Source organism: Xyrauchen texanus, chromosome 20 (genome assembly GCF_025860055.1).
Source record: "Xyrauchen texanus isolate HMW12.3.18 chromosome 20, RBS_HiC_50CHRs, whole genome shotgun sequence".
NCBI lineage: Eukaryota > Metazoa > Chordata > Actinopteri > Cypriniformes > Catostomidae > Xyrauchen > Xyrauchen texanus.
In genome coordinates, this window is record NC_068295.1 from 11,031,556 (window position 1) to 11,058,730 (window position 27,175).

A 27,175-nucleotide genomic window follows, 5' to 3' on the forward strand; every position below is an offset into this window, starting at 1 on the left:
TAATCTATCAGATTAAGTTACTGATTGTGTTTTTTTGTAATGTCATTTCACAAGTTATCCGCCCAGCACTGATAAACAATCAGTGTTCAAACAATGTCTTTCCCTTACCCAGATTCACTAAAGTAAGCATTTACAAATTATTTGTATTTTGAGCTGTCAGGTCGGATTTGGTGTGGAAACGCTGGTTTATGACATACATCCTTGCGTCATTACGTTATGTCTGTAAACACTGATAAGAAGAACCAACTTTTTCATGTTCGGGCTGGAGAAACTACATTCAGTTCAGCCAGTCACATTCACATAGTTCAGGACAGCTTCGCAGCAATCTGGATGGATGTTTATCTGTTATCCTTTTGATGAAGTTGTTTACCTCTATATTGCTTGAATATATTGTCTGATAGGGTTGTTGAAGCTTATATTGCTTGTCATGCTTGTATTAATCAAGATTACTCATGTGTTAACCGATCGTCATGTATCTACGTTGTCGGGGAAGTTACTGTGACATGTTTATTAATATTTATGACTTCTTGTAACAGTTAGATTGCATATTTAAGCATGTTAATTTCATGTTTAATAAAGAATATTTTGTCCCCATCATTATTGAATCCTTGTTTGTATGTTTTAGTTTACAATGTTTGTGCATTGCATAGACATACTATTGTAGTATTACGGTTCACTTGCTTTATCAACCTAGCGGTACAATATAATATAAAAAAAAAGTCTTCGATTGAACTCATATTAACCATATCTCAAGTTTCACCTCTTAAATTGATAAGAATAGTAAAATACAAACAATAATAGTAGATACAAATACAAAAAAAAAATCATGTAAAACTGTATTGGTAACTAGAGGTGATTGAGTCACTATGTCACCATGTAAAAGCGCTTTGTGTCAGAAAAGCAGAATAAGTATCAAATTAATTTATTCAAAATATGTAAATAGGAGTGTTTTTTTTATCTTCATCAAAACAAGTAATACTTGAATTTTAATTGTATAACATAAAATCAACATGAAAATAGCATGTTATGATCCCACAGGCGATGTCCAGTTAAGTTCAAATCATGAGATTAATCTGCCAGAATAGCAGTGCTGAAACACGACTCAAGTAATATGTTCTTCTGCAAATTGCTTGCAATTTTAAGTTTCAACCACAGATGTCGCTACAGCACAAAGTTACGGAGTGCAACCTCATTTATACATGCCACTAGGGGTGTGCAGCAAAGCCATTATCTGTATTTGTAACTATAAAAACAATTATTTGAATACGTTTCTGTATTCGGATAGAACGGATGTAGTCATGGCTTAATCCGGAAATGCTTAAAACAAAATGTAAAATGTAACTCTCTTAACTTTATTGTTTCTGTATATAAAATATGCCTCGGATAGTTCTATTTATATATTATTACTATTATTAATTATTATTATAGCCTCATAAAAATTATTACTATTTAATTATATTATTTTTTTCACCAGATGAAGCTGGATATGCAGGCTGCATTAACTGTGGAATGTGTTTCTCCTGGTATTTCTGACATTAATATCTGCTGAAACAGAATTTTAATTTAGCCTATGTCTTAGTCTGTGGAGTGTGCAAGAATAATGTTATTCTGGAGGCAAGAGGTGTCAAGCAATTCTGAAAGGTCAAGCACACATTTTGCAGTGAATATTAAAAAGCCTACAAATACAAACATTCAAAGAAATGAGGAAATGTTTTATTAAGCATATAAACAGGTGAAAGCATCGTGCATCTATATCAGAAGGTTTGATAGTAGGCTACACTCCAAGCTTATTTTGTGTGAACATATTTGAACAATGTGGAGGACAAAATTATTTAGTTAAAATTACATGTGCAGAATTAGCTAAATGCAGTGGAATAAATAGCAAGAGCAAGCCTCTAATATTTTTAAAAGAGAAAAGCAGTAAAAAGTGTCTGTTTTGGTTTCTCCGCAATCCTCTGTGTGCAGGAATATTCTCAATAGATTTACATTTAAACCTCTTTGGGGTATTTAAACTGTTTGGGGGATAAAGGCTAAACCATGCATTTGGCGATATGAATGTAAATGCGGTCAGCTTTAAGAGACGGGCAGACGAACGCCGCTATAAAATCATAATTTTTCTGTTCAGGAATTCAACATCGAGCTCAGGCTGGTTTATGAATCCTTACATGTGAATTGTGAGAAACATTTGGTGTTTATATATTAACAGGCATTTTAAAAAGTGAGAAATGTGAATAATATATTATCTTAGTTAATATTACTCATGACAAGGTGACATTTCTGAGATGCGCACCAATATTCCAGTAATGTTTTTACTAGTCCAATATTTAAAGCTGAACTAATCGATTACTCGTGCACATCCCTATTCTAAACCAAGGCCTTTTTCACACTGACAGCACAAATCTAATTGTTGGATGTCTGGTTAAAATTTTATTTTTTTATGGCATCTGAACAACAAAGAACAGATGGAATCTGTTTTTCACACATCCAATTCAAACCACAATTGTAAGCAGTTCAAGGTGAGAATCAAAATCTGATTCAGGATATCTGGATATGGGAAGCCAGATAATTTCAATTCAGATAATGCAGCAAACTGTCTAAACACTGGAGAGAGGGCATTTGACCTTTTATGTCAACACTGGCATCCAAGTGAAACAAGATTTTTAAATGAGAAAAAAAAAAAAAGCAAGACAGGACATGATTATACTCTGCCAGATATCTGCACAAATTCTTTGCAGAAAAGGTAAATTGGCATCGTGCTGAACCCTACATCATTACTATAGCAACCAAGGTACTGTAGGTAAGCTGGAAAATGACTGCCTTAATGCACAGTGTGTACAATCAGTCCAAATGATCAGATTTGAAAAAATAAATCAGACTGTGTAAACAGAATCATGGTCTAATTTGTGCTTTAAGTAAATAATTGTGCAGTTTATGATAATTTCTCCTAAAAAACAAATTGCTTTTCATATAAATAGTGTCTAAAAATCTGTCTGATATTTTACCAAAATATACAGTATTATATGTCTACACCGATGAGCCAAAACATTACAACCACCTGCCTAATATGCTGTTGGTCCTACGTGTGCCACCAAAACAGCGCCAACCAGCTGAGGCGTGGACTCTACAAGACCCCACCCCCCTCTACAAGGTGTCCTGTGGTATCTGGCGCTAAGATATTAGCAGCAGTTCAAGTATTGTAAGTTGAAAGGTGGAGCCGCATTGACCGGACAATCGGACTGACATCTGGGGAGGCTAGGGTAACACCTTGAACTCTTTATAATGTTCCTCAAACTATTCCTGAACAATGTGTGCAGTGTGAAAATGTACATTATCCTGCTGCAAGAAGCCACTGCCCTCAGGGAATTCCATTGCCATGAAGAGGTGTACCTGGTCTGCAATAATGTTTAAGTAGGTGGCACGTGTCAAATTGACGTCAACATGAATGGCCGGACACAGGGTTTCCCAGAACATTGTCCAGAGCATCACACTTGCCATCTTCCCACAGTGCATCCTGGTGCACACATTCATCGCCGTCCACATGATGTAAAAGAAAATGGGACTCATTGGACCACATGACCTTCCTCCACTGCTCCAAGGTTCAGTTCAGATGCTTGCATTTCCATTGTAGGCACTTTCGATGGTGACAGTGGTAATCATGGGCACTCTGACCAGTCTGTGGCTATGCAGCCCCATACGCAGTAGGGTACGATGCACTGTTTGTTGTGGCACATTCCTCCCATAACATCACAAAACATTTCTGTGAGATGTGCCACAGTAGAGCTTTTGTTTTGTTCGGACCAGATGGGATAGCCTTCATTTCCCTCAGACACTGATGAGCCTTGGGCGCCCAACATCCTGTCACCAATTTGTGGTTTGTACCTCCTCAAACCACTGTTGGTATGTACTCACCACTGCTGACCGGGACCACACGAGCCTTGCCTTTTCAGAGATGCTCTGAACCAGTCATCTGGCTGTATCAATTTGGCACTTGTCAAAGTCGCTCATGTCTTTAATCCTGCCCCTTTCTCCTGCATTCAACACATTGACTATGAGAACTGATTGTTTGCTAACCATCTAATCTACACAGACCTTGAAATGTGGCCTTGTTAGGAGATGATCAATGTTATTTGCTTCACCTGTGAGTGGTCAAAATGTTTGGACTCATCAGTTATGTTATGTTTGCTGTGAAAAAAGCAATTGATGTGGGAGGTTTTACCGGTTGAGTTTGAGGTCTGGTGAGAAGATGAGTTTCCCGGGATGATCCACAGATCTCCACATTAATCCCAACATAAGAATATCCAGCCAGCAGCATTCCAACAGATGCACCTGATCTGACAAACTCAGCTCCACAAAACCTGTGAGAGCAGTTGCAAACACATAAACACCTTATATCCTGGCTGCTCTATTCTATATATTCAAAGTGAATGAAGACTTTGTCCGTCAAGCTCCAAAATGACAAATAAGCATCATAAAGTTCATGTCATATGACTCCTGCACTTTATTCCAAGTCTTCTGAAGCCATACAATATGTTTGGGTGAGGAACAAACCAAAATAAAAATCATTATTCACTAATAAATATGCCAAAGCTTTGAAAAGGACTATAAAAGGAGTATACACTATAAAATCTACAGGTACTAAAAATAGTGCATTGAAGGCAAAACCCTTTGGCTCTCGTGTGTGTTGTGACCAAATGTCATTAATGTCATTGGTGGTGCTATATTTATTTGAGAGCTACAGCAGAAGGGAAGTGCCTAACTACCTGAATTTTAGTCTTGTTGTCACAAAAAGCTATCAAATGGCTTCATATCATGGCTTGGATTACAGCACATGAGTTGTATGGACAACTTTATTATACATTTATTGTGCTTTTTGGCATTTCACATCACCAGTTCCCTTTCATTTTCATTATATTGAAAAGAGCATCCATGATATACAGTAAATACAAAATTCACAGTTTGTGTTCTACCTAAAACAGAAAGACATACGGGATAAAAAAAATAACCATGAGTATGAGCAAATTATGCCTGAATTTTCATTTGTGGCTGAACTATTCCTTTTCTTTAACCTGGTGTGCCCCCGTGTCCACATGCATGGACGTTCTATTTTAGCTTTAAATTAATTTAATTTAAACTGACTAATCTCACTTCAGGAGACTCTGTACTGTCTGTAAAGGGTTAAACTTTTGATGTACAGAGTCATATGACTAAACAACATTGCGTTGATCACAGCAGAGTTTGTCTTTGGGAGAAAAGCCAACAAAACTACATCTTGTAAGAAACCTAATTAAGTTTTTACATTGAAACCTATTTGAGTCAAAAGATTAGTGTCTCTAGTTTCATCTGATATGTCATTTTTTAAATTTGAGCGATTTATCCTGAAACGCCATGATGTTAAACACAATGACCAATTAAGTGAACTGTATGCCCATTTTCATTTAAAATGTCCTATAATCACTATGCATTATCACATTGAGAATCAATGGATCCATCCAAAAGCTGGAAAATGTTGCTTTTAGAGGTTGTAAATGGAGTTAGGATGAAAATAAGGTGTATTTCAAACTGTTCAGAGACCAGTGCAAACAGACAGCACACTGGAGGTCAAGTCATTCACTAAATAGGGAGCATCCTATTGCTCTCTATGCAGCTAAGTGCATTTAATCCAAACTTCCACAATGATAATCAGTATATAGATTCAGAATTGTCCATGCAAAACTTTATTTTAACATAGTTGGCAGTGATTGGTTGATGCTGGCCATTACTTTGAATCAAAATTATTTATGTAAATTTTTCATTTAATGTATGTAACATCTCAAAAACATGAATCTAGTTTGATTACATTAAAAAAGCTAACTTTCTGTAGCTTGGTATTATTTAAAATTTCACAACTTTGTCCCACTGTTCACATATGTAGACATACATTTTTAGGAAAACTATCTGGTCTAGTTACAAATCAATAAGAGGAATGGGAAATGCACAGAGCAGTCACGTTCTGGTCTCAGGAGGTTAAGAAATCAAAATCAATTTTAACTGGAACACCCCTAATTAACAAAGTTCTACACAATCGGATGAATAAGAGCAAAGTTTTCAGATATCTATACAAAAAGCACACACCTGGTATCTTCTTAGCCCAACTGATCATGAGCACCAACTCCTTGTCAGCGAGGTTGGTTAGGGACATCATCATACTGGCCTCTGTGTACGGCTTCTTTACTGGATCTCGCAGGTAAATCTGAGGAGGCTCCGCCTCCATAATACGGTTTACCAACTGCTCAGGGGAGAGGTTTAGGCCACACTGCTCAGCTTCGCCCCCTGAAGGGAAAAGGTGATGAGGGGGGTTGAGGGGAAATTCTAGATGATGCTGGGAGTGACATTTGACCCCTATTGCTCCACCAGAGCTGTCTCTAATCTGGGGGGTACGTCGATGCCGAGCACCACGGTAACTGCAGCGTTCCCGCCTTACACCTGTTCACAAACAACAATTACACACATGCATCATAAACACACACTCAGCACCGTACACACTGTCCAATACATTAACATACTTATTATAACAACTTTTCAATTACAATGTGACAGATTCAAACCTTTTTGTACTTTTAGTAGCGCTTCACTGTTACAGACACTGCATAACATCTTCATCACGTCAACAAACAAACAAACAATGGTGACAGCCAATACAAGCACAGAGAATTCAAATTCAGAGAATTAAATACACCTGCATACCACACTTCATCATGCCCACTTCATAGCACTTGCGCAGTCGACAAGCCTGGCAGCTCTTGCGTCTGCTCTTGTCGATAGTGCACTGGTTGGTGGCTGGACAAATGTAGTCATTGTGTCCTGAAGAAGATGAGAAAAAACCAAATCGAACTCACTTTCTTGAGTGTGTGTGGGGTACAGCTGGACTTTACAAATAAACAGGCCTATGGTTGGTTAAAAGGATTCTTCACCCAAAAAGGAAAATTCTGTAATTGTTTACTCACCTTCATGTTGTTTCAAACCCATATTACTTTCTTTCTTCAAAAGGAGTTGTTAGGCAGAATGTTAAGCCTCAGTCACTATTCACTTTCATTGCATATTTTTTTCCATAGGAGTGAAAGTGAATGGTTACTGAGGCTGTCAGTAACTAACATTCTGCCTAATGTCTTCCACAAAAAAAAGAAAGTCATAGAGGTTTGGAATGACATGAGGGTGAGTAAATGGATAGAATTTAAATTTTTGGGTGAACTACCCCTTTAAATTCAGCTTATTTGTCATTTCACTCTGCTATCTAAAATCAGATATTCTTATTATTTTATCTAATGTTTGCAAAAGCAAAATTACAACATATTCTTCTATGAATTATTCTTTTGACTGAAAACAACCCATAGTAACATTTGCAGGAACGTCATAAACTGACCTGGTATGAAACTTTAGACTGGTAAAAAAAAGACCTCTATGATAAGAGAGTACATGTCCTTCAAAAAGAAATTATGCACTGTTCTAATGTATTTTGACATATATGGCCTTTGAGAAGCTTCTATTAATTGAGAGGTCAAAACAAACGTTTTAAATCCTTACAGGAAAGCACAATGCACTGGCCTTGACATACCCAACAGTATCTGAGCAAAAACATGTGGGAAGCAGATTAAAGAAAAAAGACTGTGCTAAAGATTTAAGACTTAAGAAAACTCAAAACCTAAAATGTTTGCATCAAAGGCGCTATCAATTACTGTGGCATTTCTAAAAAGAGAAAAGCATTTGTTAAAATGGTTCGAAGCGTAACCTTTACTGTTACCTTGAATGCTCCTTTTGAAGAAAGCCTTGCACCCCTCACATGACCAGACACCATAGTGATACCCAGAAGCGTAGTCATGACACACAGCACAGAACTGTTTGTCTCCTTTACTCACAATCCCTGGCAAAGGATTCAAGCCATCATCAACTTCCAGCTGCTGCCCTAACAACTTTGCATGAGCAAGGACAGAACTATAAAAAAGACAAAGGAATAGATATCAATAGATATTTTTTCACCCTTTCTATTGTCTGCCATGCAAAATCAAGTCCAGTTGCTTAGAAAAGTAATAACACACTTCTTTCCAAAAAGCAGCACACAACATGGCTACCACTTTGAAGGTGCAAAATATTTTTTATTGTGACACAAACAATAATTAAGATTATTCAATACTTTGTAGAGCAACCTTTTGCAGCAATTACAGCTGAAAGTCTCTTGGGTTAGGTCTCTATTAGCTTAGCACATCTAGCCACTGGGATTTTTACCCATTCTTCAATGCAAAATTGTTCCAGATTCTTCAAGTTAGATGGGTTGCGTTGGTGTACAGCAATATTCAAGTCATGCCACAGATTCTCAATTGGATTGAGGTCTGGGCTTTGACTAGGCCGTTCCAAAACATTTCAAAATGGGGGGGCTGTGGCTCAGGTGGGAGAGCAGGTCGGCCACTAATCGCAGAGTTGGTGGTTCGATTCCTGGCCCACATGACTCCACATGCCTAAATGTCCTTGGGCAAGACACTGAACCCCAAGTTGCTCCCAATGGCAGGCCAGCGCCTTGCATGCCATCATTGGTGTGTGAATGTGTGTGTGAATGGGTGAATGAGACGCAATGTAAAGCGATTTGAACACAGCAAAAAGGCGATATATAAGTGCAGACCATTTAAATGTTTCCCTTTAAACCACTCCAGTGTAAATTTAGCAGTATGTTTAGGGTCCTGCAGGAAGGTGAACCACCATCCCAGTCTCAAATCTCTGGCAGACTGAAACAGGATTTCCTCAAGAATTGCCCTGTATTCCATCCATCTTTCCTTCAATCCTGACCAGTTTTCTAGTCCCTGCCGATGAAAATCATCTTCACAGCATGATGCTGCCACCACCATGCTCCACTGTGGGAATAGTGTTCTCGGGGTGATGGAAACTGTTGGGTCTGTGCCACACATAGCATTTCCCATGATGGCGAAAAAGTAAAAGTTTAGTTTCATCTGACCAGAGAACATACTTTTGCAAGGCACTGTAAAATATATATTTGTAAATACCGAATTATTTTGCAATAAAAATAAAATATATTGTTCCTCTACTTACAATCAAAAACAGTATATTTCTTTAGTTATATATATATATATAACTAATATATATATATATATATATATATATATATATATATATATATATATATATATAGAAAAACTAATCGCGATTACGCTTACGGCTGCGAAAATTATGTAATCGTGAAAATTGACGATTACAGCGTTCAAATTAAGTCTGCTCCTGTTACGTCAATGGTTTCTATTTACAATGTGTTTTGCAGTGGTTGAGTATTAAGCAATGAAACGGCAATGGCCAATCAGAGCCACTTAAATTAGTCCTCCGTCCTTTCTGTAATAACAACTGATCCTAATGCGCAAGTTTTAAACTGTCTCTGTCTGAATGCACAGATGCTTGCTTTATGTTCTTGATCTGTTCCCGCAGCACACGAAAATTAATACTGAAGTAACACCACCTGAAACTTGAAAAGAAGCTGTAGAACAAGAGCGAAAAGCACTTTGTAATTATTATGGATTCATTGCACATTGCACCACTCGCTTTGAACGTATAGATGTTAAATACACTCAAATGAGCAACACGACAAAACTAAAATGATCCCGTTCTAATCGAGGCACAGGCGCGGTGTAAATAATTGAATTGATATGCTGATTAGTATTAAGATTAGACAGCTTTGTTTTTAATGAGAGCATTCACGAGAGTGCAGAACATTGTGTGGAGCGTCATTGAGCTCGCGTCGAAATGCAGGTCTCAAACAGTGTAAACCTGCAGTGAGGAACAGCTGTCATTGTAATGGGAGAGTTTGTCGCGGAGCTCGATTTCTGTGTACAATTTATACAAAATATAATAACAGTTTTGTTTTGTCATGTTAATAAGCACGCCAATGTGAATTTGATTTGTACAAAATAGCAATAAAAATAAAAAAACTAACTGTGTTTGAGGTGTAGCCAACATAAAGAATGTGGCATGAATAGTATATTTCAGGAATCGCCGTCATGGTTATCGCGTCTGCCCTTATAAGACCCATTTGCCACGCAGTTGGTATTAGTAGATTTTACATTTTCACGAATCGCACAAACTCCGATCGCAAATGACAGTTTTTAATTTCCAAAATGCAACCACTGAGGCAAAAAATTATCTAACGATGATCTTATTTGAACAAGATCACTGTTGAAGATCTAACAGGATGAATTGTCCCATCTAGCCACCTAAGGGCTTACTTGTTAGGTCCACAGTCTAAAATGTTTTGCTTCAAATCAAGCATTTAATCTTGTGATTCACCTCAGGTTGGTTTAATTCATGGCTTAGAACTCTTTAATGAAGAATTTTATGAAATTACAATGTAAAAAATAAAAGAGGAATATACTTTTAGAACCAAAACGGCTGAAAAAGTGGGAAGGCACTGTTATGCTCTATAATGGTGCTTGCCTAAGACAGAATAGAACGACAGAAATACCCTTTTAAAAGTTGATACATGGACAATATGTTTATTCAGAATAAATTAGTTATTAGGGGCTAGGGCTAGTTTAAAGGGGTCATGACATGAGAAACCAAATTTGCCTTGATCTTTTGGTATATAAGAGGTCTTTGTATCATTAAAACGTCCTGCAAGTTTAATATTTTAAGACGTCCTCCCCATTCTAAACGAATCATTTATTTAATCAAGCTCAAAATACAGCTCGTTCTGGATTCATGGTTAGAAGTGACGTGACGGTTAGAAGTGACGTACCAGCGTTTGCATATGACCGCCTCCAGCACAAGATAACTACGCTTTAAGCGCAAAACAACTACGCTCATTTCAGTATCGCCGTACGCCTCACAAGTGTTCAGTCGATGGACAGCGAGCTCTGACAGAGACTACTTGTGCACAGGAAAATTACGATGCCACACAGATGTGCTGTTCCTGGCTGTGGTCAAACAAAACCTCTGAATAAGCTGCCGAAAGATCCAGACGTCAGGGAAAAATGGATGCAGTTTATTTTTTGCGGACGTCCCAGTCACGGCAGTGTTAACCTAAGCGTTTGTTCTGTACATTTTAAGGATGACTGTTTTGAGAACAAATCTCAATATGATGCTGGCTTTGCCAGAAAACTGTTGCTCAAAGATAAGTCCGTGCCGACTATTCTGGGAACAACGACGACGCAAACTGTAAGTAATCTATTTTAAACTTTAAACTACTTTTTAAAGTGCAATTTCATTCATTATGAATAATCACAGTGTTTTTACTTAGTTTACTTGCATATTGTTCTGGCTGGGGGCGTCAATAATTGATACATAGGCACTGACGTTAGCCAATCATAACAGTGGGCGTTAACACTGAAGTCTTAAATGGAAAACGCCCCCAAAACAGACTGTTTGAATCAGAGGATGAGAAACAGGGTGGGAAAAGGTCATAAATCACTAGATTTTAAAAGCTTTTCTTAAAAAAAAATATATTAATACTATAATTGCACCTAAGGGAACATAATAATACAATAAAAAAAACCCATGTCATGACCCCTTTAATTATGTCTATGCACTGCTTTCTTACCTGCTCTGGTTAAGGCTGATTGTCTTGGCATCTTCCCATCCGGTGTGTGCGTGAATTTCACTGTAATCCAGTGGATGCGGCCGGTGTAGAGAGATTGCTGTGTGTGTGGTATGGGGAGGCCAGAAGATTGTCGGACTGAGTGGGACCAGGCTTTCGGATACAGGAGGATGGGTGTACCCTACCGCTGTGTAGGACATTGGGCTGTAGAGTGTTAGTGCCCCGTGTGGTGGTGAGTAATCCTGACTGGCCTCCACATAGGGAGATGGAATGCAGATGGTATGTTTGTAGAGCGGGGAGGAGTAGACAGAGGAGGAATGGTGAGGTGAGTCCCCTCGACTGGCCTTGCCAGAGTCCAGCTCCTGCTGCAGGGTTGGGGAGGCTGGCTCGGGGACTGGCCCAGGGGAGGAGCTCATTCTAGGGATGAGAACTCAAGTGAGGTCCTGGCTTAACACACTACAGCATCACAGGCCCAACTGATTTAGAGGACGTTTGTGCTGAAGAACAAAAAAGGAAGTCAAATCCTGAAGGATATCAATATAACACACACCGCCTATAGGCTATGTGAACCACATACATATTGCACAAGGGTTTTGAAAGGGTTAAATATTTCCTGCAAGTGGTGTTGCCTGCATTTCAATTAATGCTTCAATTAATGTTTTTAATTTTCATGATTTCCAGAGACTAGTTTTGGCAGACTACATAAAGACAATAATGCATTCTAAAATAGACTGAGCAAAGATCTCTAGAAGGGCTTTTTTTATCTGGTTGTATTAGTAGGCATCAAATGCACATCCTTTTATCTGAAAAGTGAGAGGAAAAAGAGAAAAACGTCATTAAGGAAGATGATGCATGTTTTTTAATATCATTACTTCTAAATTTGTCCAAACTACATGACTCAAAGTGAGACTGGCACTGTCAAGTAGACCTGCCACGATATCATAATTTTCACACCAGTACGGTGTTCACGTCGAAACCAAATTACACCGGTATTACTGCTGGTTGGACTCTAAGTGCATGGGGTAATGTTCGTTAAGCAATAGCCTACACAGTAATGCAAGGCAGCTTGATTTCAAACTTTGAACTTTATTTTTTATTTATTTTAACAAAAAACTCAAATGAAACTGAAAAAAATGAAGTACAATTAAAATGTATGTTGTTCAACTTTTTTGAAAGATGGCTTTTCAACAGTTGTGAAGGGCAACATCTCTTTAGCAACAAAACTAATTAATCCATGCATTCTCTCCATTATGGGCTACCGGTTGGGTATTTTGTTGTCTGGGCAAATACATCATTTATTGTGGGCTGTTGCGGGTTTAATGTTGGTGTTTTATTACCTTTCATCAAAGGACCCAGTTTAGCTGCTTAGGACAGGTAATGACTTTGAATGTGTGTGAATACATTCGTTTTGTTCCCTCCTAGGGCTGGTGTTAGGGTTACCTTGTCTTGTTTTACCGTTGCCCCTTTGGTTTCCATTTTTGTCCCTTTTGTTTTCCATAGGTTCACTTTTGTCCCTTGTTTAGCTCCACTGTCTCACTAATCTATTGTTTAAAGAACTACACTTCCCAGTATCCACCTGTCATCATCACTGCCATTTTGTGTCATTGTTCAAACCTGTTTATCATTTGTAATCATCCTGTCCTTGTGTATTTATATCCTGGTTTTTGGTTCAGTCCTTGTCTTTCGTTGAATGTTGTTAGCCCGGTGTGTTTTCCCTGCCTGTGTTTTCGGTGTTGTGTTTATTTTCCCCATTGAGGGTTTTCCTTTGTGTTTTTGTGTTTGTAATAATAAAGTAAGCTGCACTTAGATCCGCTCTCCTCGTCTGCCTTCGCTGTCTGCATTCGTAACAGAACGAAAGACCACAAATGGATCTAGTAGCTTACCTCATGGAACTGACCCAGGGCGGAGTTGACTATCCGCGAGTTCTCCCAATTCTTTTCCGCTGTTGCCCTCCACACCGGCTTCGACGACGCATCCCTAAAGACCATCTACCAGCTTGGGCTACCAACATACCAGCTGAGGGAATTGCTGAACTCCGGAGACCTCACGTGGAGGGAATATGTGAGTTTAGTCTTGGGAGAACTCGCTGCCGGGGAACCACCTCTCTCGATCTCGGTTTCCGCCTCTGGGCTTTCCGTGCCTGCCACGGCCAACGAGGCAGAATTGCCAGCTTCGTCCGCCCGGCGGAGGAGGAGAAGAGGAAAGGCTTCTGCTCCCCAGTCTCCGCCTGCCACGGCCAGCGAGCCAGAGTCCACGCCTGCCATGGCCAGCGAGCCAGAGCCCACGCCTGCCACGGCCAGCGAGCCAGAGCCCTCGCCTGCCACGGCCAGCGAGCCAGTAGCCTCCGACGTCAGTGAGCCAGCGCCTGTAGCCTCCGACGTCAGTGAGCCAGCGCCTGTAGCCTCCGACGTCAGTGAGCCAGCGCCTGTAGCCTCCGACCGCCCCTGACCCAGCGCCTGTAGCCTCGACCGCCCCTGAGCCAGCGCCTGTAGCCATGACCGTCCAAGAGCCAGCGCCAGTAGCCATGACCGTCCAAAAGCCAGCGCCAGTGGTCGTGTCCGTCCAAGAGTCAGCTCCTCCCGAGCTTTCCAGGGCTCCTCCTCCCGAGCTTACCAGAGCTCCGCCTCCCGAGCTTCCTAGAGCTCCGCCTTCCGAGCCTTCCGAGCTTTCCAGAGCTCCACCTTCCGAGCTTTCCAGAGCTCCGCCTTCCGAGCTTTCCAGAGCTCCGCCTTCCGAGCTTTCCAGAGCTCCGCCTTCCGAGCTTCCTAGAGCTCAGCCTTCTGAGCCTCCCGAGCTTTCCAGAGCTCCGCCTTCCGAGCTTTCCAGAGCTTCACCTCTCGAGCCTCCCAGGGCTCTGCCTCTCAAGCCTCTTGAGCCTTCCAGGGCTCTGCCTCTCAAGCCTCTTGAGCCTTCCAGGGCTCCGCCTCTCAAGCCTCTTGAGCCTTCCAGGGCTCCGCCTCTCAAGCCTTCCAGGGCTCCGCCCCCCCAGCCTCTCGAGCCTACCAGGGCTCCGCCTCTCAGGCCTCTCAAGCCTTCCAGGGCTCCACCTCTCAAGCCTCTCGAGCCTTCCAGGGCTCCGCCTCTCAAGCTTCCCGAGCCTCCCAGGGCTCTGCCTCTCAAGCTTCTCGAGCCTTTCAGAACACCGCCTCTCGAGCCTTCCAGGGCTCCGCCTCTCAAGTCTCTTGAGCCTCCCAGGACTCCACCCCTCAAGTCACTCGAGTCTTCTAGGGCTCCGCCCCTCAAGCCTCTCGAGCCTTCCAGGGCTCCGCCTCCCAAGCCTCTCGAGCCTTCCAGGGCTCCGCCTCCAGAGCCTCTCGAGTCTTCTGGGTGATATGCAAGAAATATGTTCACATTATTTCTATATAAAAAAACATTTGCTTATATATATATATATATATATATATATATATATATATATATATATATATATATATATATATATATATATATATATATATAATTACATCGTCAACTGCCCGGCTGAGATTCTTGCTACAGTAATTTATTTTAAAAAAGGAGAACTTAAACCAAAGACATTTCTATATTCAAATTGCACTTCAAATGAAACAAAAAAGCAATTAAAAGTGGTAAAAAAAAAAACATATATAACACCTTACAATTTACCATCAGGCAAGTATCAGTCTATGACAACAGGCAGAAAATTATTAATACAAATTAAAATCTAAAAACAGTTAATAAATGTAAACATAATACATGATGATGAAGAACAAATGATGATAATAATCACAGAAATATAAATCATGATTCGAGGTGAATGCGTTTTTGTATTATTTTATGAATTAATCACAGATGTGTAGGCTATATATAAAGTGATCCTGCAGAGTTGCGCTCACAACGAACTGCTCTGTGGAAATAAAGTGAACTGAACTCAGAGGTGATTTACAGTATTGTCTTAGATTATACTATTCTTGCAAAAAAAATTCAGAAGACTGAAACAAAGAAAGAGTGAGAACTCTTTACATACGCATGTTCCATGAGACTGCACGCCTCTGAACAAACAGCACATCAGATATGCGCATATATCCCTTTTCTGTCATCTGTTCTTAAAAATATAATAAAGTGAATTTCTTCAAGCATGTCTGTGTGTCTAACAGCATTTCTTGTGTAAATCCGAATCCGAGATGTCTTACAATTACCCACCATGCACATTATATTCGCTACCTCAATGCGTCATTTAGGTTAATTTATCATGGGTCACAAATTCTTCATTAGACAACTATTCTTTATTTAAGGCTATTCTATTCGTTAGGCTATTTTATTTATATTGGATGTTCCATTCAAATGTTTCCCCCTTATCTTATCCCCTGCTGTGATAGTTTGTTTATCTTTGCTTTTTAAACTACTTTTGACATGAAAATAACCTTTGGTGCTTACATGGCATTACTTTCCATCCATCCATCCATCCAAATTCCTGTGTTCCCTAAATTACTTTACACATATAGTTTCACTGGTAAAAATATCAATACCCTTTGCTACCCTACAAAGGCTATACTCATTAACTAACATTGAAACATGATAAAAATGTCTTGAATTATTTTGATGTGGATTTTGTTGTTAATGCATTTTCACACAATGTTTTCTCTGAATTTCAAAATATGAGACAAACTCGTCTGTCACCGGACAAATCATAAGAGACCCGTTTCAGTCAGAACTCAATTTTGCATTTTGCCTTTGTAGGGTAGTGTCATTGTACATTTCTTTCAAACAGAAAGAATTGTCATCATTTAATATTATGTAATTACTTCTTTTATTAGTTCCCATCTGTGTCAAATTTTATGATCTTAAACTTATATGTTATTGATCTCTCCATCTAAAATATATCCTTTCACTCCATCCTTATTTTCCTCCTTGATATTATTTCTCTCCACTCCTTGCATTTGTGGGGACTCTAATTTGTCTTTGTAATTTGCTTTAAGGCTGTTATTTTAATTTATATAAAAGTGTATTGCATTATTTTGTTTCTTAATAGTATACTTAAAAGTATACTACCTACATTACTTCAATATTATGAGTCAAGTCAATTCAAGTCAAATGTATTTGTTTAGCACTTTTCACAACAGCCATTGTTTCAAAGCAGCTGTACATTAAATTATGCTATAAGAGAAAATGTATTAATATAATGCTAATATTAGTTATGTTTAGAACTATTAGTGGTTAAAATGAGTAAACGTATTAAGTGTGTATGATTATATATGTTGAATGTTTATCAGTTTATTTATTTCAATATATTTTTAAAATGGGGGAAATTGTAAAATATAGTTATATTGGGTCTTATATTATGTCAATTAATGATATTAAATTAGTAGTTTGAGTAACCCCTCCCCCATCCCAAACGACCACCTATGATATCCCTTAGCCCACCCTAGCAAAGCTGTTAGAAGCCGGGCCTGCTGTCAAGTGATGTAAACAGCCTCTGTAGGAGGTTACACTGCACTCATCACACAACAAACCAGACAGGATAACTGCTTTGATAGAGTTAGAACTTGTTTTTTTCTTTTCTTTTCTTTTCAGATGACATATTGAAAGGTGCATCTCCAGGAGATGAGTTGGTAGATATTTTCCTCCAGATCAAGGCTATAAAATAACTGATAGCTGTCAGAATAAGGCTGAAGTTCATGAAAGTAGATTTAAAATCAGTTGCAAAGATTTTAGCATAGATTCGAAGCCTGCAAAAGTCTAAGTCTTTCAGAAGAGTCTGTAAATTACAGATATATTTATAACTTTTTGAAGAGTCTGTAATTATCAGAAAAGTATATTATTTTAACTTTCAGAAGAATCTATAATCAAGAAAAGTCTATAAATTTTAGAAGAATCTATATTGTTTAGAAGACTATAAATGTAACTTTCAGAAGAGTCGAGAATTTTTTCTGAAGAGTCTGGCGATGCACAGTTCGCTGCAGATGGTGGTGAGATAAGTCCCAGGCCCTCTTGCTTTCTCTAAACCAATGGTCGACAGATGGGACATTAGATGGTTCTCCAGACCAGGGGAAGAGAGGAGGTGTACGCATTGGAAAGTTGTGAGGTTGGTGGAGGGCTGACATAGGGAGTTCTGTGCATACTCAACACCAATGGTTCTGGCGGTGATGGTAGAATGTTCTGAGGAAGCGGCTAATCTCCTGGATCTTCCTTTCCATCTGCCTGTTGCTCTGCGGATGGTACCTAGATGTGAGGCTGACGGTCACTCCTAAGAAAGAAAAGAAAGCCCTCCAGACTCTAGAGATGAACTGGGGACCTCGGATGGAGATTATGTGTTCTGGAATGCCATAGGTTAAAGAGCACCTTTGCAGTTTCTAGGGTGGTGGGAAGTCCCTTGAGAGGGAATAATTTGCAGGCTTTGGAAAAATAATCCACCAAAACACAGATGTATCCCTCAGAGGATGGCAGATCAGAGATAAAATCGACCGCTAGATATGACCACGGTCAGCGCAGGACGGGCAGCGGAAGGAGTTTACCGGTAGGGAGTTGAGGTGGGGTTTGAGATATTGAACAATCCAGACATCCCTGGACGAACCTTCGGATATCTTTATCCATGTGTGGCCACCAGAACTGGTCCTGGATAAGCGAGAGGGTCCTATTGGTTCCAGGGTGGCCAGTGCCTAAGGATGTATGTATGGAGTCAATGAGAAATAAACATTGGGTGGAAGGGACATACGTTTTTTTGGCGGTGCACCCCGACGGAGCTGATTCAGTGGCGGTGGCTTCACGAATGTTATCATCCAGGGACCATCGGATGGGGCTTACTACGACTTGAGGATGGAGAATGGTGTTAGGTTCCTTGGGACTCTCCTCAGGAGTGTAGAGGCACGAAAGGACATCCGCTTTGGAATTCTTGTCACCTGGACGATAGGAGATGTTGAAATAGAAACATGTGAAGAAAAGGGCCCATTGTGCCTGACAGGGGTTGAGGCAACGAGCCTCTCTTAGGTACTCAAGATTCTTGTGGTCAGTCAGCACCTGACCACAAGCCAGAAGATCCCGGTTTCCGATGTTCTAAATTAGTGCTCCGCTGGAGAGAGCTTTCTGGAGAAAATGAAGTAGAAGGCACATGAATGAAGTACAGATGGTTTCCCCAGCAGCAGAGAAAGGATGGCTCTTATGCCATTCGTGGAGGCATCAACTTCAACTACAAATGGTTTATTAGGATCTGGGTGTACAAGGAGTGGGGCTGAGGTGAAAGAGTCCTTAAGGAGTTGGAAGGCGTGTGAAGCCTTGGGTTTCCATGATCGTGTTCTGGGTTTAGATCTACAAATGGTTTATTAGGATCTGGGTGTACAAGGAGTGGGGCTGAGGTGAAAGAGTCCTTAAGGAGTTGGAAGGCATGTGAAGCCTCGGGTTTCCATGATAGTGTTCTGGGTTTAGATCTGAGAAGGGAGGTTAAAGGAGTAGTAGTGTCTTAGACCTCTGTCCTTCTTTGCTATGAAGAAGAAGCTCGAAGCAGCAGGGGAATTGAAAGGCCAGATGTAACCCTGATTGAGAGCCTCCTCAATGTATTCCTCCATGGCCTTTTGCTAAGGAATGGATAGAGGGTAGATTTTGCCATGAGGTACTGGCTCACCAGGGATTAGGTCTATTGTGCAGTCCCATAGTCGATGAGGAGGCAGTTGTGAGGCACGTGGAGGGCAGAAGACATCCTGAAAGTGGGAATAGCAAGATGGGATTTCCACAGGGATGGAACTGGTAGGGTTCTCGATCGAGGTTGTGTTAAGACTGAGAGGAAGACTTGGTAGAGACCTTGGGTCTAGGAGAGGGAAGATGTGGAAAACAGGAAGGAAATCACTGGGGTCTCCACTTCAAGACATCACCGGTAGACCAGGAGATGACAGGGGAATTCTGAATGAGCCACGGACATCACAAAACTATGTCAGCAGTTGAAATCTCTTGAACTAGTAGGGTTATGTCTTTGGTGTGCAAAATTCCTACTTGGAGCTTAATGGGAACCACACAGTAACGTATAATGCCCCTTCCTAAAGGCTTGCTGACTATGGAGTGTATTTGGAGCTTGGGGTCACATGAACGTCTTTGGAGTTGGAGAAAAACGGGGCACGCAGATATTAAGTGTCCCTTACCACCACAGTACAGCCACAGACCCTGGTTCAGCTGACGTTGGCGCTTTGCTGGGAAAAGCCAAAAAGGATCCACCTGCATGGGTTCGCCGTCAGGTTCTGGAGAGTGGTAAGGGGACTTCCGTGGTGGAAATGACGGAGACTGTTCGGTGGGCAACTTATCGAGGCAATTCTTCATTCGATTGGCTACCTGGATGGAGAGTTAGATGAAGCGCTCCAGCCCCATGGTGTCTCATAGGATGTGAGATGCAGCCGGAGCTTTGTTTCGAGCCCCAGGCGATTGGTGGTGAGAAGAGCGGCCTCATTCCTACCACTGGTGCTGCCAGAGTGCGGAACTTGATGGCATAGTCGGTGATGGAACTGTTACCCTGATGGAGATTATGGAGTTGTTCAGCTGCTGAATTGTCACCCTCAGGACATCCAAATACTTCCTTAAAATCTTGGATGAAGCATACAGTGACTGTGTTACTGGGCTGTTTTGATCCCAGAGTGAATTGGCCCACTTTAGCGCTCGTCCGGCCAACAAGGAGATGATATAAGCAACTTTCGTACGCTCTGTGGGAAAAAAATGCCACTGCATCTCTAGGGCGAGCGAACACTGCAGTAAGAAGCAGCCGCAGTCCTCCGCCGATCCAGAGTAGGGAGCTGGATTGACCAATGGGACTGACGGAATAGACCGGAGAAGAAATTGCGGAAGTGCTAGGCGAGGTCGGAGATTCAGAAGGATTTGGCTGAGGGATGAGTGCTCATCGGAGCATGTCAATCAGCTCCTGGACCGGGTCTACACCAGCTGGATTCATAGCTTTTGTTGGTCTGGTCTTTTGTCAGGAATACCCAGAGTAGGAGAGGTTGATATCAAGATTGCAAGAGTGGGGAGGAATTGCTTGGAGATCGGGATTGCTGGACTGGAGAGGAATTGCTAAGAAAAGTTGCTTTGTATAAAAGCAACTTCTAAATAAATGTAAATGACATACGCAGCTTCATTCATTGTAATTGGTACGATCTATACTCACTTGTAGAGCATGTAATGAAATACTTAATTAGCCAGTTAAACTCTACCTATCATACGTACTATTATTTGGCAAAAATTTTGTTCACCTTCCAGAGAAAAGATGTCTGCTACAGTTGTTAGCACTGGACGTATCCAGTCGTCTTGCTTAACTGCAGCAGTTCAGAAGATTCTATAACATTTAAAAAATTTTTGCAAGAGATGCAAAGGGGAAAGTTATTTTAAACAGTCTGTCACAAAGGTCCAAGGTTGATGTAACATTGTAACCAGAGATGAACAAATGGACTATGATAAATCGCTACAAAGCCAGAATAAACAGCAGCACAGCACGTGTGTGTGTGTGGGGGTGGGTTTGGGTGGTTTATGAGGACTTTTTTTTAGGTTACAAACTGGTAATTACAAGGGTATTATGCTATAAATGTGGTTCACAAGGACATTTCTAATGTCCCCATAATTCAAATCACGTAAAAAGACATATTAAACTATTTTTTTTTAAATTGTTGCAAAGTTTTTTGTGAGGGTTAGGTTAGGGTTAGGGAATAGAATCTACAATTTGTACGGTATAAAAATCATTACATCTATGGAGAGTCCTCATAAAGATGCCGCACCAGTGTCTGTGTGTGTGTGTGTGTGTGTGTGTGTGTGTGTGTGTGTGTGTGTGTGTGTGTGTGTGTGTGTGTGTGTGTGTGTGTGTGTGTGTGTGTGTGTGTGTAAAAGAGAGAGAAAGAATGATCTAAACAGCTGTTAAACGTCCTCACTCTAGGATGGTAAAAATTACACAAGTCAGTACATCAGATGAATGTCTTTGTGTAGAATGAAATTCAAACCATGTGTCTGAGGATTGGCTTTTGTTCTGAAAAATAATAAAAATACCAATCTGGTAGAACAACATAAAACAAAAAATGCACAAGAGAAATGGAAGCGTAGCAGTAGTTCTGTCAGGAAAACTCGTAGTAGCATTACACCATTCATTGAATTCAGGCATCTGCTTTATAAACTCAGCAGCCTTCTTCCATCGCTCATTATGTGTGTTGTTTTCAACCCCAATCCACCCTTCACCACAAGTTTAGGTCCCTTCATGCTCTAGGGCTAAGTTCTTCTCACCCTGCCGTCATCATTTTCCGGCAGGATCTGACGGTTCGAGCGGCAATCTGAGGGATTAAAGACGGTGTTTACGCCAAAGAATATTATTCTATCCCCATCATGATTATTCTCATTTATTCAGGTAGATGGCAGATGACTAAAGTTAAAAAAAGCAATATTAGTGTACAAGAGTAGGTCATTATGTTTCTGTCTCTCACTTACCCACCGCCACAAACACACACAAAGGGGTCCACCCAAAAAATTCCCAAAGACAGCTGTGTGTGATTGTGTCTCTATAACAGTTTAGAAACAGCAGAATCACAATAGCCTCTTGAAATGCACACAATGTTTCACTCTGAACTGATCATACACAGATATCCATTAAATGTTTCTCTATTTATTTCCAGGGATGTATTTAGTTTTTCTCAGAAGAGAGAAAGATGCCAAATTTACTGTCAATCCCTCAGCAGCTGTATTAGAAACCTTATCGGAGCATTGTTTTTTTTATCTTATTTTATTAAAAGGTTAGTTAAACCAAAAATGAAAATTCTCTCATCATTTACTCACCCTCATGCTATCCCAGATGTGTATGACTTTCTTTTTTCTGCTGAACACAAACTTTGATTTTTAGAAGAATATTTCATCTCTGTAGGTCCATACAATGCAAGTAAACGGTGATCAGGCCTTTGAAGTTCCAAAAAGGAGATACATTCAGCATAAAGTAATCCATATGTCTATAGTGGTTTAATCAATGATTTCTGAAGCAATCAAGATGGTTTTGGTTGAGAACAGACCAAAATATAACTCCTTTTTCCTGTTTGGGTGAACTAACCCTTTAATTTCAGGGTAATATGCCACAAAGAATAATGTAATACATTTCCATTAAAACTAGATTTAAGCTGCTAAATAAAGCCGGAAATGCATCATCAAATCTGTGACAAAGGTCCATCATGCCTAAATCTTCTGCGCATGCAGTTTTCAATGATAAAATAGGCTACTGGACTCAGTAGATGATTCAGAAATAAAATGCCTGAAATTCTTTACAGGAATCCAACTTGGAGCAGTTTGGTTATTTTCCATATTACTTCAGGTGAAATCACAAAAAAAAAAAAAAAAAAAAAGATTAATTTAGTTCCAAGTTATTTTGAGGGCAGAAACTGCAGTGGAATATTGGAAAAACCTTGTTAAAATAATTCAATGCGAGAATTCAGTTTATAGTTAATTGTAAAAAAAATTACAAACCAACACATAATCAAACTATCAAACTAAGATTTAATTTAATATCCAAAGTTCGCTGCTTTCTAGCCTTAAAGGCATCTGTGGGTCAGAGATCTGGCCTGCTGCCTCAGTAAACAGAGAGTGTAAAGGTGAGACACAGCTGTGCCAGTGCAGTTATGATACAACATATAAAACATTGTGTTCTGTCAGAGGGGAGCTCACAAACACTAATAACCAAAAAGAATGAACACTGCAAACTTACTCAGAACTTTATCTGCATTTATAAACACAGACGTGTTAAACCACATTGTGTGAATAGAACAAGTCCATCAAAAACAGAAATAATACACAAAAACCAGTGGCATGTAATAGACTGAAATGAGCAGGCAATGTCCTTTCTATGGCTTCAGGGTTTTTGAGTTTGTGCTTATATTTTAGAACTGAGCATATTAACTTGATAACAAAACATGACAACAGCATCAAGCTTCCACGAGACTATTAATTTGAACTTTGCCTTTGTCTCCTCAAATTCACTCAATACGATAAGAGCTCTATGAGAACATAGCTCAATGGAGACCGGTGTCGCATTTGGACAAGGTTACTTAAACAAACTGTGCTTTTACACTACTTGGTTTCAAATTTCATAATATTTGTTTGTACTATCGATCATTTTCTTACTTTAACTGTTTTGAAGGCACTGCCTCTTTGAAATATGACAGATAGACACATAAGTGTGACACAGATTTTGCACAAAAATATAAGTTAACAGATCACTGCTTCTCTTTGCTCCTACAAGTTTTCCATACTAAAATCACACTAGCACTTTTTATTTGTACTCTTAATAATTTTGCATGTTTTAAATATGGAAAAATATGGTCACAGTTATTGCTTTTGTGTACTAAAGACAAGATATTTGTAGATTTCATTGGAAGCAGGGTTATTATAGTTATATAATGTTTTTATTCAATTTGCATGTTTATAATATTTTAAATTGAATTTAGTTTATTTTTTATTTGTTTTTACAATATTTCAAGGCTGCCACAATTAACACATTAACTGATATCATTCCAATATGGTTAACAATGTTACATTTCAATTATATGTCGTTTTTATTTTATTTTTAATTCGTTTTGGAGTGAACGTGGACAATGTTTGGAGGGTTTAAACAGAAATGTGAAGCTTATAATTTAATAAAAGCTCTTGAATTAATTCTTCTGTTAAAACTTGTGTATCATTTTAACTGTAAAGTTGTTTAAATTGTCATTTTTACAGGGTTTGTTTACATTACATTGTCATGGTAACGAAGTTGTAAAACTGGCTATAACTTTACACAGAAAAGGTTTATAAGTGATTTTAAGCATAAATAATTTTGACACACATTTCCTTTATGTCTTGTGGTAATACTTTTGATAAAGTGAGTGTTTTAACGTAAAAAGAAAATTGGCCCCAGTCAACTCTATTTTAAGTGCCACACTGGAACCCCTTTTTGCTTTTTTAAAGAAAAGGAGGAATGAGTCAAAATACGTTTTTGTGGAAATCAACATTATGCCGCAAATGCAGTTGATTAAGCTTAACTTGTACTGAACCCGGAATATCCTTTTAAGAGAAATATTTGTATTTTATTTTCATTTTATCTTCCATTAACTCTTTCCCCGCCAAACACGGAATTTTCCGGGTTTCCGTGTTTTAGGTGTTATACGGTAAGGAAGACCCCTCCGCATGTTTTGAAAGAGTACGCAACTCTTTGATCAAAGAAACAGACTGCGATCGTCTCAAACATGAAGAAGTGGAGTATGAGAAGCTCAAAATATCAGACATAAACATGCCTTTTTATCAGCTTTTTGTCTGAAATGTTGTTTTTTGACAAAACCTACCTCTGTTCAAGTCGCAATAAAAAAAGAACAAATGAAGATAAAATAAAATCGTTTTTTTTGCCTAAAAGCAGAGGCTCAGATCTTTATTGTGATATATAGCATCTTCATATATTCATGGAAGAAAATATTCTGCGGGCCATTAAATTTAGCGAAAATCGTCAAAAACCCTGGCGGTGGCTGGCAACTTTTTTTTAAAAACGCTGGCGGGGAAAGATACTGATTGGAAATCATCAGAGTTCAGCACTTTCCTTCAACCAGTCTTGTAAAGCTCTGACTGGCTAGCAGCCAGACACACATACCATTGAACAAAAGGCCAAGGACAGGACGAAGAAACCCCTACACACAACACAGTCCCTGGGAGAACTTTTCTACATCCTAATAAGGTCCTCCTGCCAACTTGAGGTTTCTTTGAATTTACACATGGATTGAGTTTCCATTTATTTTGTTTTGGCCACCTAGATTCACGCATCACCACAGTAACAGAGACAGAAACTTCTGTATACACTTGTAGCAAATTACAAACATACACACACATGCATCAAATAAAAAAAATCTAATCCCTTTATTGTCACTTAACAATATACACAAGTGCAACAGTGGGTGAAAGTCTTGGGTGTGGTTCCAAGCAACATAGCAGTGTATAGCAGTGTATAGCAGTGTATAACAGTGTATAGCAGTGTATAGAAGTGTATAGAAGTGTATAGACACACATTATTTGTGTCTGAAACCCTTCCAGCTGCTGAAACCATTCACATTTTCCTTAATGAGACACGTTGATGAGAAAACTCACTTCTCTTTCAGGAAGTGGGGGACGATAATAAAAGCTAGCATTCTAAAACCAGAGACTGAGAGTTCTCTGACTAAATAAAAACATGCAAAAAATAAGAAATGAACAGGACACGAAACTAAAGTGTGGAACAAAAGGAGGAGAGAGAGAAAAATTATTTCTGAAGTAACTAAATCAGACAGGCTAATTACTTGGTCTGAAGTTTGGTCCAGTATAGGATACCTGCCAGTTGTCACAAAGGCTAACATACAGAAGAGTCCACAAGTGTTTGACTATTTTATTAGTGTGGAAATTAAGAGTTAAGACCACAACTTTGAAAATTAATTCTAACCAAAACAGTAATCTCTCATTTTGAATCTATTTTGAACATTCGTTAAACCTTGTGCGACCCCGTGTCCACATTCGTGGATGTTGTATTTTGGCTTCGCTACACGCAACACATCATATTAAAATAAATTAAACCGACTGAAGACTCTGGAATGTCATTTAAGAGTTAAACTTCTGGCCCACTGACTTACATGACACATGAACATGACGTTGATTACTGTGAAGCACTTCTATGGCACAGAGCCAACAAAAGTGCCTCTGGAAAGACAGATCTTTAAGTTATTTTATTGAAACCTGTTTGGGTGTATAACGTTGTTTCGTTTGATATGCCACTTTAAAAAAATTCATTCATTTTTCGCACATCAGCATGTTGACCCACGTTATGTCCACATATGTGGATTTTGGGACATTATTCCCTCAAAACTTGAAAAAGCATGTTAGTTATTTTTAATAACTTTAAACATTATCTGTGGGTCATTTTACATAATTTTAATATAAATTTGTATATTTTGTTATCACTGTACGATACTGTTCTATTCATTAACATATTACTGTGCATTTTCATATTGAGAATAAATGGGTTCATTTAAAAGCTGAAAATTAAAAAATCTATAAACAATTTATTTATAGAGTTATGATGAGAATAAGGTGCATTTCGAACTGTTCTGAGACCAGTGCAGCTGCAGATAAACAGAACACTGGAGGTTAAGTCTTTCACTAAATAGTCAGCAAGGGAGCATCCTTTAACTATGTATATTAAAATGGATGGCAATAGGAACTGGGTAGCTCAACAAGTACTGACGCTGACTACCACCACTGGAGTCGCGAATCCAAACCCAGGGAATGCTGAGTGACTCCAGCCAGGTCTCCTAAGCAACCAAATTCGCCCGGTTGCTATGGAGGGTAGAGTCACTTGGGGTAAACTCCTTGTGGTCACGATTAGTGGTTCTCGCTTTCAATGGGGCACGTGGTAAATTGTGCGTGGATCGCGGAGAGTAGCATGAGCCTCCACATGCTGGGAGTCTCAGCGGTGTCATGCACAACGAGCCACGTGATAAGATGCGTGGATTGACATTATCTCAGAAGCGGAGGCAACTGAGACTTGTCCTCCACCACCTGGATTGAGGTGAGTAACAGCGCCACCATGAGGACCTACTAAGCAGAAGGAACTAGGCATTCCAAATTGGGGAGAAAAGGGGAGAAAAAATGTTGCCTGGTAGGCAATGATTA

At 39.5% G+C, this 27,175-nt stretch overlaps 1 protein-coding gene across 3 annotated transcripts in view; it reads right to left on the reverse strand.

The window, feature by feature from the left end:
- The window catches only part of LOC127660425 (estrogen receptor beta-2-like), a 41,522-nt gene that overhangs the window by 11,792 nt on the left and 2,555 nt on the right, over positions 1–27,175 (reverse strand). For 2 of the 3 annotated variants that reach the window (XM_052150633.1, XM_052150632.1), the window contains 5 exons: positions 11,567–12,060; positions 7,778–7,968; positions 6,724–6,840; positions 6,112–6,462; positions 4,217–4,355 (listed from right to left, as the gene is read on the reverse strand). In XM_052150633.1, the coding sequence (XP_052006593.1) occupies positions 4,217–4,355; positions 6,112–6,462; positions 6,724–6,840; positions 7,778–7,968; positions 11,567–11,979 (1,211 nt within the window). In that variant the 5' untranslated portion in view covers positions 11,980–12,060. The remainder of the gene's footprint in view (positions 1–4,216; positions 4,356–6,111; positions 6,463–6,723; positions 6,841–7,777; positions 7,969–11,566; positions 12,061–27,175) is intronic. The other variant, XM_052150634.1, reaches the window with a different exon arrangement.